Source organism: Hyla sarda, chromosome 1 (assembly GCF_029499605.1).
Source record: "Hyla sarda isolate aHylSar1 chromosome 1, aHylSar1.hap1, whole genome shotgun sequence".
Lineage (NCBI taxonomy): Eukaryota > Metazoa > Chordata > Amphibia > Anura > Hylidae > Hyla > Hyla sarda.
In genome coordinates, this window is record NC_079189.1 from 142,058,980 (window position 1) to 142,072,426 (window position 13,447).

The following is a 13,447-nucleotide window of genomic DNA, read 5'->3' on the forward strand; positions in this document are numbered from 1 at the left end:
GGGTCACTCCTCCCATCTCGCAGGTCATGCGGGCATCAAGAAATCTGTGCAACTCATCTCCCGCTTCTATTGGTGGCCGACTCTGGAGACGGATGTTGGGGACTTTGTGCGAGCCTGCACTATCTGTGCCCGGGATAAGACTCCTCGCCAGAAGCCCGCTGGTTTTCTTCATCCTCTGCCTGTCCCCGAACAGCCTTGGTCTCTGATTGGTATGGATTTTATTACTGATTTACCCCCTTCCCGTGGCAACACCGTTATTTGGGTGGTCGTTGATCGATTCTCCAAAATGGCACATTTCATCCCTCTTCCTGGTCTTCCTTCTGCGCCTCAGTTGGCTAAACAATTTTTTGTACACATTTTTCGTCTTCACGGGTTGCCTACGCAGATTGTCTCGGATAGAGGGGTCCAATTCGTGTCTAAATTCTGGAGAGCTCTCTGTAAACAACTCAAGATTAAATTAAATTTTTCCTCTGCATATCATCCCCAGTCCAATGGACAAGTAGAAAGAATTAACCAGATCCTGGGTGATTATTTGCGACATTTTGTTTCCTCCCGCCAGGATGACTGGGCAGATCTCCTTCCATGGGCCGAATTCTCGTATAACTTCAGGGTCTCTGAATCTTCCTCCAAATCCCCATTTTTCGTGGTGTACGGCCGTCACCCTCTTCCCCCCCTCCCTACCCCCTTGCCCTCTGGTCTGCCCGCTGTGGATGAAATTTCTCGTGACCTTTCCATTATATGGAGAGAGACCCAAAATTCTCTCTTACAGGCTTCTTCACGCATGAAGAGGTTCGCGGATAAGAAAAGAAGAGCTCCCCCCGTTTTTTCCCCTGGAGACAAGGTATGGCTCTCCGCTAAATATGTCCGCTTCCGTGTCCCTAGCTACAAGTTGGGACCACGCTATCTTGGTCCTTTCAAAATTTTGTGTCAAATTAATCCTGTCTCTTATAAACTTCTTCTTCCTCCTTCTCTTCGTATCCCTAATGCCTTTCACGTCTCTCTTCTCAAACCACTCATCCTCAACCGTTTTTCTCCCAAATCTGTTCCTCCCACTCCTGTTTCCGGCTCCTCGGACGTCTTCTCGGTCAAGGAAATTTTGGCTGCCAAAAAGGTCAGAGGGAAAAATTTTTTTTTAGTAGACTGGGAGGGTTGTGGTCCTGAAGAGAGATCCTGGGAACCTGAGGACAACATCCTTGACAAAAGTCTGCTCCTCAGGTTCTCAGGCTCCAAGAAGAGGGGGAGACCCAAGGGGGGGGGTACTGTTACGCCGAGCGCTCCGGGTCCCCGCTCCTCCCCGGAGCGCTCGCTTCACTCCCTCCGCTGCAGCGCTCCGGTCACGTCCTCTGACCCGGGGCGCTGCGATCCTGCTGCCAGCCGGGATGCGATTCGCGATGCGGGTAGCGCCCGCTCGCGATGCGCACCCCGGCTCCCCTACCTGACTCGCTCCCCGTCTGTTCTGTCCCGGCGCGCGCGGCCCCGCTCCCTAGGGCGCGCGCGCGCCGGGTCTCTGCGATTTAAAGGGCCACTGCGCCGCTGATTGGCGCAGTGGTTCCAATTAGGGTTTTCACCTGTGCACTTCCCTATATTGCCTCACTTCCCTTGCACTCCCTTGCCGGATCTTGTTGCCTTAGTGCCAGTGAAAGCGTTCCTTGTGTGTTCCTTGCCTGTGTTTCCAGACCTTCTGCCGTTGCCCCTGACTACGATCCTTGCTGCCTGCCCCGACCTTCTGCTACGTCCGACCTTGCTTCTGCCTACTCCCTTGTACCGCGCCTATCTTCAGCAGCCAGAGAGGTGAGCCGTTGCTAGTGGATACGACCTGGTCACTACCGCCGCAGCAAGACCATCCCGCTTTGCGGCGGGCTCTGGTGAAAACCAGTAGTGGCTTAGAACCGGTCCACTAGCACGGTCCACGCCAATCCCTCTCTGGCACAGAGGGTCCACTACCTGCCAGCCGGCATCGTGACAGTATGTATATGTATGTGTGTATATTTTTGTACCTAAGGAATGTGCCTATTTGTGTGTGGGTTAGTACTATGTGCGAATATATGTTACAGTATGTGCATGAGTGTATCTATATAAAGTGTGTATATGTATATAATGTGTACAGCATTTATTGTGCATGTGTGTGTGTACGTGAATGTTTATAATCTATATTTAATGTTTCTGTAAATATTTGTTGGATACAGTAGAGAAAAGTCACAGCTTTATTATAGATCCATAATACCAGAAACCATTGCTATCAAATACCACAGTAATGGTGGCGTGCATTATGGATCTACAATTTTGCTGTGAATATCACTACATCACAAGAAAGTGCTGGGCTATTGTCACACACAATATTTTTGGGCCATTTTTTGGGCCATTTTTGAGTCCTAAAACTGTTTGATGGCTTAAAGCGTAACTGTCATTAGTAAGAAAGTTTGAAAAAAAATGCTCAAGTTAATGCAACAATTTGTCCTAACAGCTGTATTTGTACAGTGGGGATCAAAAGTTTGGGCACCCCAGGTAAAAATTTGTATTAATGTGCATAAAGAAGCCAAGGAAAGATGGAAAAATCTCCAAAAGGCATCAAATTACAGATTAGACATTCTTATGATATGTCAACAAAAGTTAGATTTTATAGCATGCACTCCCCCCTTTGCAAAGCTGAGACCTGCCAGTGTCATGGATTGTTCTCAATCATCATCTGAGAAGACCAGATGATGTCAATCTTAAAGGTTTTAAATGCCCAGACTCATTTGACCTTGCCCCAACAATCAGCACCATGGGTTCTTCTAAGCAGTTGTCTAGAAATCTCAAACTGAAAATAGTTGACGCTCACAAAGCTGGAGAAGGCTATAAGAAGATAGCAAAACGTTTTAAGATGTCAATATCCTCTGTTTGGAATGTAATGAAGAAATGGCAGTCATCAGGAACAGCGGAAGTTAAAGCAAGATCTGGAAGACAAAGAAAAATATCAGACAGAACAGCAGGATTTTGAGAAAAACTATTCAAAACCCACGATTGACTGCACAATCCCTCCAGAAAGATCTGGCAGACACTGGAGTTGTGGTACACTATTCCTCTATAAAGAGATATTTGTACAAATATGGTCTTCATGGAAGAGTCATCAGAAGAAAACCTCTTCTACGTCCTCATCACAAAAATCAGCGTTTGAACTTTGCAAATGAACATATAGACAAGCCAGATGCATTTTGGAAACAAGTTCTGTGGACTGATGAGGTTAAAATTGAACTTTTTGGCAGGAATGAGCAAAGGTACATTTGGAGAAGAAGGGGAACATAATTTAATGAAAAGAACCTCTGTCCAACTGTTTAGCATGGGGGTGGATCAATCATGCTTTGGGGTTGTATTGCAGCCAATGGCACAGGGAACATCTCAAGAGTAGAAATTTTGAAAGTGTAAATGATGGAAATAAAATCTAACTTTTGTTGATCTATTATAAGAATGTCTAATTTGTAATTTGATGCCTTTTGGAGATTTTTACATCTTTCCTAGGCTTCTTTATGCACATTAATACATTTTTTTACCTGGGGTGCCTAAACTTTTGATCCCCACTGTAATAATATGCATGTTTTTTTAAATGTAAAATACCTTTTGATCTATATATTACTATGTATACTCTGCTTGCACTTCTCCTGGTGGCTGGGGGGGGGGGGGGCTATGACAAACTCGCTCCTTTCTCCCCCCTCCTTTTCCCTTTTGAGGTCTGCACAAACATTTTTACATTTGCATAGCTTTGTGCCTTAAGTGCATGCTTTTTAAAATAGAGTTATATGCCATGTGGAACCTAATATGTACACAAGATAAACCTCCATTTTATGCCAGAAAAAAATGCATTTTTATATTTGCAAAGCTTTGTGCCCAAAGTGCATACTTTATATAACCCTAAAGCAGCCATGTGGAACCTATAGGATGCAAATACACAAGAAATTGGTTCATAAAATGACCAAAAAGAAATCATTTTGCATATAAATAATCATTTAGCACCTTGTATTGCTTGTCAGCATACATGGAAATGCTTCTCTTCTGAAAAGACTTCGAGCCAACTGGATCTTACAGGGGTTCAGCTCACAATGGTGAAAGCTGGATTATACACAGCACTGAGACACAGCAGGGAGATAACCACACCCCCAGGTCCAAAATATTTGTTAGGACCAAAAAGACTTGGATACCAGGGTTTGTTTGCAAAATTAAGGAGACACAGACCCCTAGTGGCAGTTTTCATTTTTAATGAAGTATAATAGGAAAATGCTTATTTTTTTAAGTATTAAATAAAAAAAAGTTGTTTCTAACAACAGTAACGCTTAAAAAATTGTTTTTATTTCTATTTTGAGTTCACAATAAAAGGGTACTTATCAGCTGTTGTATACTACAGAGGAAGTTGTGTAGTTCTTTTCTGTCTGACCATAGTGCTCTCTGCTGCCACCTCTGTCCATGTCAGGAACTTTCCAGAGCAGGAACAAATCCCCATAGCGAAACCTTTCCTGCTCTGGAAAGTTCCTGACATGGACAGAGGTGGCACCAGAGAGGACTATGGTCAGACAGAAAATAACTATTCAACTTCCTCTGTAGTATACAGCGGCTGATAAGTACTGGAAGGATTAAGATTTTTTAATAGAAGTAATTTACAAATCTGTTTAACTTTTTGGCACCAGTTGATTTAAAAATATTTTTCCACCTGAGTACCCCTTTAACTGAATAGTAAAACAGCTATTTGTGCACACATGTATTCATTTTATGGCCTTAATTCTTACAGACATACAATTAAAGGGTAACATTTATCATTGTTTTTACATGTTTTTTTTTGGGGGGGGGGGGGGTGGTAAAAAGTCGCAAATTTTTGCACAATGAGTGAAAAAGGAGCAATTTTTGTGCAATACCTTTAGACTCATTCAAGAAAACAACTTACATATCATGTGGTAGGGTTAGCTTTTTACATTGTTTAAGGTTTGATCAACCACGACTTTTTAAAAATGTTCACAGATTTTGCACTAACACTCACATTTTTGCACAATCTCACACCAGCCCAGATTGCACTTAAAAACTTGTCTACATGTTAGCTACTTTGCTATTTAGAAAGAACTTGTTTGGGGCAGACTGTATGGGGCTCCGAAATCCCAGATGGTGGCCCTTTTCAGGCCTTAAAGGGGTACTCTGGCCCTAAGACATCTTTTCCCCTATCCAAAGGATAAAAGGTCTGATCGCGGGGGTCCTGCCACTGGGGACCCCCACAATCTCTCATGCAGCACCCACCTGTCTCAGCTGCACGGAGCTATTATAGCTCTGTGTCTGAAGACTCACGACCACGGAGCCGGAGTATCGTGATGTCACGACCCCACCCCATTGTGATGTCACGCCGCCGCCTCAATGCAAGCCTATGAGAGGGGGCATGACCCCCGCGATCAGACATCTTATCCCCTATCCTTTGGATAAGGGGGTAAAATGTCTTAGGGCCGGAGTACCCCTTTAAGGGCCCATGCAAACAAAATTTTTCTAAGCGGAATTCCACTTGCAGATGCCTCCAATTGTTTTTAAATGGGTACTCCGGTGTAAAACTTTTTTCTTTCTTTTTAACTGGTGCCAGAAAGTTAAACATATTTGTTAATTACTTCTATTGAAAAATCTTAATCCTTCCTGTACTTTTTAGCAGCTGTCTGCTACAGAAGAAAATCTTTATTTTTGGAATTTCTTTTTTGTGTTGTCCACAGTGCTCTCTGCTGACACCTGATGCCCGTATCAGGAACTGTCCAGAGCAGGAGAAAATCCTTATAGCAAACCTATGCTGCTCTAGACAGTTCCTAACACGGACAGAGGTGTCAGCAGAGAGCACTGTGGACAAGACAAAAAAGAAATTCAAAAAGTAAAAAATTTCCTCAGTAGTATACAGCTGCTAAAAACTACTAAAAGGATTAAGATTTTTTAATAGAAGTAATTTACAAATCTGTTTAAAGGGGTATTCCAGGCCAAAACTTTTTTTTATATATCAACTGGCGCCGGAAAGTCAAACAGATTTGTAAATTACTTCGATAAAAAAATCTTAATCCTTTCAATAGTTATTAGCTTCTGAAGTTGAGTTGTTTTTTTTCTGTCTAACTGCTTTCTGATGACTCACGTCCCGGGAGCTGTGCAGTACCTATGGGGATATTCTCCCATCATGCACAGCTCCCGGGACGTGACATCATCATTGAGCAGTTAGACAGAAAACTTCAGAAGCTAATAACTATAGAAAGGATTAAGATTTTTTAATAGAAGTAATTTACAAATCTGTTTAACTTTTCGGAGCCAGTTGATATATAAAAAAAGTTTTGGCCTGGAATACCCCTTTAACTTTCTGGCACCAGAAAAAAAAAAAAGTTTTCCACTGGAGTACCCCTTTAACTCTGCTGCTTAGTTCATAGTGAGGAATTTCCACTGAGAAAATTCCAGATTTTGGACTATGCTGAAAGAATGAACATGTTTATACTTTCATTGAAATTCTGCCTGGAAATGCACTTCTTTCATTGGAATGCAGATTAAAGGAGATGTCCGACGCAGACTTTTTCTATTCCATCCTGCCTGGGCTGCAAAAAAATACAAAACAAACTGTCATTTACCTCCATATGTTGCCCCCGGAGCTCCACAACAGCTGATCGGTGGGCCAGGCTGTTTACTTCCTACTTCCTTTAGCCCGGTACGTCACACAGCGCTTCAGCCTATCACCGGCCGAGGCAGGACATCGCTGCGGCCGGTGATAGGCTGAAGCGCTGTGTGACGTACCGGGCTAAAGGAAGTAGGAAGCAGACAGCCCGGCCCACCGATCAGCTGTTGGGGACCTCCGGGGCAACATTTGGAGGTAAGTGAAAGTTTGTTTTGTGGTTTTTTTTTGCAGCCCGGGCAGGATGGAATAGAAAAAGTCTGCGCCGGACATCTTCTTTAATGTTCCCATGGACATTAGCACCAATTCTGTCAACATGGAATGCACATGGAATCTCCACTCAGACTTTCCCTAAAAATGTTATACTGTGTATGGGCCCTAATTAGTTCGGGGCTGTTTTTGCATAGGGGTGGCAGACAACTATATAAGAAGATTTTTTTAAACCAATACTGCAAGGTTGGCTATGGGAAATTAGTACAGAAGCCAAAACCACTAGACAATCAAAGTCTTATACAACCACTGTGCTTATTTTACAGATGGCTGAGACTACTGAAGAAGAGCCCATAACAACCAGCCAGACAACCCCCATATTAACTACTCAAGAAGACCAGACTTTATCCTTTGTCACATTTAACGCCTTCAATGGAACAGATGATGAAATCACAGAATCACCTGATGTTTTTGGTTCAGATTTAATCTCTATCCTGATATATGCCACTCCTGCCATCATTCTGATTTTGCTGATACCCATCATTATTTTAATTGTACGGCGCAAAAGACGAAAAAAACAGCAAGAAGGTAAACTGTTTGGTTTATATGAGCCCTGTGTTATAAGGCCTTAAAGGGGTACACCACTGGAATTTACAGTATCTCCCATAATTGAGTACACCCCTCACATTATATATACAGTATCTCCCATAATTGAGTACACCCCTCACATTATATATACAGTATCTCCCATAATTGAGTCCACCCCTCACATTATATATACAGTATCTCCCATAATTGAGTACACCCCTCACATTATATATACAGTATCTCCCATAAGTGAGTCCACCCCTCACATTATATATACAGTATCTCCCATAATTGAGTCCACACCTCACATTATATATACAGTATCTCACATAATTGAGTACACCCCTCACATTATATATACAGTATCTCACATAAGTGAGTCCACCCCTCACATTATATATACAGTATCTCACATAATTGAGTACACCCCTCACATTATATACAGTATCTCACATAAGTGAGTCCACCCCTCACATTATATATACAGTATCTCACATAATTGAGTACACCCCTCACATTATATATACAGTATCTCACATAAGTGAGTCCACCCCTCACATTATATATACAGTATCTCACATAAGTGAGTCCACCCCTCACATTTTATATACAGTATCTCACATAAGTGAGTCCACCCCTCACATTTTATATACAGTATCTCACATAATTGAGTACACCCCTCACATTATATATACAGTATCTCACATAAGTGAGTCCACCCCTCACATTATATATACAGTATCTCACATAATTGAGTACACCCCTCACATTATATATACAGTATCTCACATAAGTGAGTCCACCCCTCACATTATATATACAGTATCTCACATAAGTGAGTCCACCCCTCACATTATATATACAGTATCTCCCATAAGTGAGTCCACCCCTCACATTATATATACAGTATCTCACATAATTGAGTACACCCCTCACATTATATATACAGTATCTCACATAAGTGAGTCCACCCCTCACATTATATATACAGTATCTCCCATAAGTGAGTCCACCCCTCACATTATATATACAGTATCTCCCATAATTGAGTCCACCCCTCACATTATATATACAGTATCTCACATAAGTGAGTCCACCCCTCACATTATATATACAGTATCTCCCATAAGTGAGTCCACCCCTCACATTATATATACAGTATCTCACATAATTGAGTACACCCCTCACATTATATATACAGTATCTCACATAAGTGAGTCCACCCCTCACATTATATATACAGTATCTCCCATAAGTGAGTCCACCCCTCACATTTTATATACAGTATCTCACATAAGTGAGTCCACCCCTCACATTATATATACAGTATCTCCCATAAGTGAGTCCACCCCTCACATTATATATACAGTATCTCACATAATTGAGTACACCCCTCACATTATATATACAGTATCTCACATAAGTGAGTCCACCCCTCACATTTTATATACAGTATCTCACATAAGTGAGTCCACCCCTCACATTTTATATACAGTATCTCACATAATTGAGTACACCCCTCACATTATATATACGGTATCTCACATAATTGAGTACACCCCTCAAATTTTTAGGTTCAACAAGTTTTATTGAAGATTTTTCATTATACAAAGATGTACAAAGTTTTGTATAAAAGATATCAAAGTAATCGTATAGCAGATAGATCAACTTATTATAGTACAGTATCTTGTACACATAGTCATTAGGGAGTTCCATTTTGTAAGGCAAAAAAATAAAATGTAAAATTTTTGCAGACTTTGCTTACGCCCCGAGTCTCAGTGATGTAAAATATATATATGCCAAATTTCTAAAGAAGATTGGATAAAATTTAGAGGTTGCACACGTTGAACAGTTTTGCAAAAGTAGGCAAAAAAATAAGATTTTTCAATGTTAATTACTTTGGGAAAACTAGAAATCACAACCTTAAAATAATATTAAAACTATACGCTAAGATTAATAGGTAGTATGATAGGCAAAACGTGTTATATTAATCAACTTTGAACTATGAAATTCCTTCTTGTGTTCGCTTGGTAATGACTTTTCTGTGATGCTCGACTACTCTCAACAAGAATTGTTTTTGGTGTTCGTCCCTGACCGATTTGTTAAACTTTTTAATCAGTGCAATTCCTCTTTCTGTGGTATCATTGACCACCTTAAGAGCGTTCACATGGCTGTTCTCGATCCCAAGTAGACGTGAGTGTCTAGAGGTTTTAATCTAGGACTTCAACATCATTTTTTTGTTGCTGGAAGCGAAAACTTGGCCTCTTCGTCACTAGGTGCTGATGATGATGGAGATGAGTGTTCCACTATAACTGACTTATTGACTTCAGCGATAGCTTTTTTATGTTTATTCTTATATGAATCATTTCCTTCTTTTGTACACTTAGTTCTTATTTTCGAGGTGAAAACCTTGTCTACTTCACTCATTGACGAACTCATACTATCTTCTTTTTGTGACCTAAGAAATTCTTCATCTTCTTGTGATACGCTAGTCATGTCCATCACATTTTGCTGGGAAATGTCAAATAACTCGACGAGATCACCTTTCCAAATCTGCCGTTTCACATTTGCTTTATCCGTGTTTCTCGATTTCTCTTTACCCAGATTTTGGTATTCTTTGAAACAGCTTCTGTATACCAGCACGGATATTCTCCTCCGTCTTAACAGGGATATTTGCTTTCCTCCACACTTCCTGTAGTTTAGTACTGGTAGATTTAGCAGCATATGAAAGTGTTTCTTTAATTTCCTTGTGATGGTAAATAAAAACTAAAAGTACTTGTTCCTTTTTGAAGGGAGTCGAGCTCCTAAAAACTTACCACTAGGCACCTTTTCTAGCAGCCAAATTCCTCTTTTGGTTCCCATTGGTTGGGTTGAAAGAAACACATGAGAAGCCCATCAGTACAAAGCACTTCAATATTAGAAATGTCACTAGTTTGAGATAAAAGTGATTAATGTGTGCAACCCCTAAATATTATCCAATCTTCTTGAAATTTGGAATCTATATATATAAAACTCAACGTGTGTGTGTGTGTGTGTGTATGTATGTATGTGTGTGTGTATGTTACACAAAAACTTCCAAACGGCTAAAGATATTAACATGAAACTTGGCACACATGTTACTTATATGTCAACAACAAACATAGGATAGGTAATTTAACCGTTACTCACCCCCATTTGCCAGGGGCGGGGTTTATGTTTAAAGTCCTATACAAGTCTATGGAAAATATATATTACTGCATAACTTCCAAACGGCTGGAGATATTTCCATAATACTTGGTCACATGTTACTTATATGTCCACTTAAAATATAGGAGAGTTAATTTAACCCTTAACTACCCCCATTTGTGAGGGTCAGGGTTTTTGTTTAAAGTCCCATGCAAATCAATGGGAAATGTATGTTCTCACATAACTTCCGTATGGCTGGAGATATTTCAATACCTGGTACACATATTATGGGTCGGGATAGGAGGTCGGGATAGGAGCTCGAGATAGGAGGATGGGATGGTCGGGATAGGAGGTTGAGTTAGGAGGTCGGGATATGAGGACAGGATAGGAGGTGGAGATAGGAGGGCAGGATAGAAGGACGGGATGGTCGGGATAGGTGGTCAAGATAGGAGGTCGGGATAGGAGGTCGAGATAGGAGGACGGGATAGGAGGTCAGGATAGGAGATGGAGATAGGAGGACGGGATAGGGGGTTGAAATAGGAGGACGGGATAGGAGGTTAGGATAGGAGGTCGAGATAGGAGGACAGGATAGGAGGTCGAGATAGGAGGACGGGATAGGAGGTCAGGATAGGAGGTCGGGATAGGAGGTCGAGATAGGAGGACGGGATATGGGGTTGGGATATGACAACAATATATGGGGATGGGATTTGAAGTCAAAAGCTTCCTCCTTTGTTGAGGTATTCATCTAATATATATATATATATATATATATATATATATTTTACATCACTGAGACTCGGGGCGTAAGCAAAGTCATATGAAAATCACATCTTTGGAAAAATGAAACACCCTAATAGTCATGTTTAGAAAAACTGCATTTATGAGCTCTATATAATACATTAGGTTCGCCCTAATAGTGACCCTTTAGTCTAATAGAAAAGTCATAAAAACTAAGTAATAACTATAACCAGGTGTAATGTCTAAAGCAATGGACATTGGTAATCATAGTACAGGAAGAGGGATGGAATCTCTATATATGTCTGGATAAAACATGTCACAATCAAGTGGAATGGGTTATATGTCTGAATAGGGAGGTAGTATTCTGGAGTTGTTGTGTCTATTCATATTTGCCTTCCAAGGATTCCATACTGTGTAAAAACGTTTAGTTTGGCCTCGTCCTATCTCCCCTATTTCTTCCAATAAGTAAGTGTGTTTTATTGAAACTATTAGTTCATCTATTGTTGGAGAAATATGTGTTTTCCAATGTCTCGTCAGTATTCATTTGGCTGTATGTAACTAGGATTTTGCATAGCAATGCTCTATGGTGAGTTGGGAATATCTCTATCTATATAAAGCTGAGATCCAGTTCAGGGGTCAGAGATAAAAATAATCTCAAGACTTGTTTCAGTAAATCTTCCACCCCTATCCAATATTTCATGATAACCGGGCAGGACCATAATATATGTAGTAATGTACCCTTTTGATTGCAATTACGCCAGCACAATTCGGGACAAGAGGGGAAAATGCGGTGAAGATTATTAGGAGTAAAATACCACCTACGACAGGTCTTTAGTGCTGCTTCCACATGCTTAGTAAGGCTAAATTTATATTTGTATATGCTTTTTTTATCATGTATTTAGTGGTATTGTTATATTTAATTCTAATTTCCAAGTTTTCATAGCAGTAGTGTATGTAAGATCAGATTGATGATCCATAAGGGAATAAAGTGGCCTAAGGCCTTTAATAGGTCTAAGAAAATATTGAAATATGTCCAATGAGAAAAATGGGAGAGATTTTGTGTCATCCGCCAGTAAAAACTCTTATATTCCACGGGTATAAAAAGAAAAGGGTTCAAGGATCTACTCCTGAAAGACAAGAGTGTTCCTATTGCACCCAGGGAACATCCAAACTCCTTTCCCATAGGGGTCGGATCATGCTCACAAGGGTAGCTATATAAAATCTCCTTGTGTCAGGGATCCCCAATCCCCCTACGGATTTGTGTTTTGTTGTTATATCATATGAGACTCTAGTCTGGAGCTATATGATTGAGGAAATTAGGGTCACCCCTCACATTTTTGTAAATACTTTATTATATCTTTTCATGTGACAACACTGAAGAAATTACCTTCTGCTACAATGTAAAGTAATGAGTGCACAGCCTGTATAACAGTGTTTAAAGGGCACTTGGGGCATGGCATTCCTTTCACAAAATATCTGACTCGGGTACCATACCCAACATCTCATGTCTTTCATTAACCCTCATTCAAGCATTACTACCACAAACTGACATGAGTGTTTGGATAGCAAGTGGTATAGCTTCAATAGCAGATATTTTTCTCAACAATACACTATTACCCTTCCAGGACATTTGTACTAAATTCTCCCTACCTGCTACTGACTTCTTTAAATACTTACAATTACGCCATTTATTGCAGGGGATGTCATTGTCGGGTCTCAGGATGGACAGACTTGCCTTCCTATATATAACACGGGCCCACAGGGGCCTTAAGCCCTTCTATAATGCCTTAATACACCATACCTCCTTTGTAAAATCCCACCCTCTTAGAAGCTGGGAGAGGGACCTACAATCCTCATTTACTGCAGAGGAATGGCAGGGAGCCTTTAAAATGTCATACTTATACTTAAAATGTTCTTCACATGTTGAGTCTGTTATGAAAACGACTTTGAGATGGTATTACACCCCAGATCGTTTGGCCCTTATATACCCATCAATTTCTTATAACTGCTGGAGGGGCTGTGGTTGCAGAATCTCTGCTGCATGTATTGTGGATGTGTCCTAGCATTCAACAGTACTGGTTGCATTGTAAGAAACTGTTGAGAGAAATA

The 13,447-nt window shown here is 40.7% G+C and overlaps 1 protein-coding gene across 2 annotated transcripts in view; it reads left to right on the forward strand.

Annotated features, from left to right (window-relative positions):
• Window positions 1-13,447, forward strand: part of TMEM154 (transmembrane protein 154) — a 98,034-nt gene that overhangs the window by 29,402 nt on the left and 55,185 nt on the right. For both annotated transcript variants that reach the window (XM_056562705.1, XM_056562697.1), the window contains exon 3: window positions 7,174-7,435. In XM_056562705.1, coding sequence (XP_056418680.1) covers window positions 7,174-7,435 — 262 coding nt within the window. The remainder of the gene's footprint in view (window positions 1-7,173; window positions 7,436-13,447) is intronic.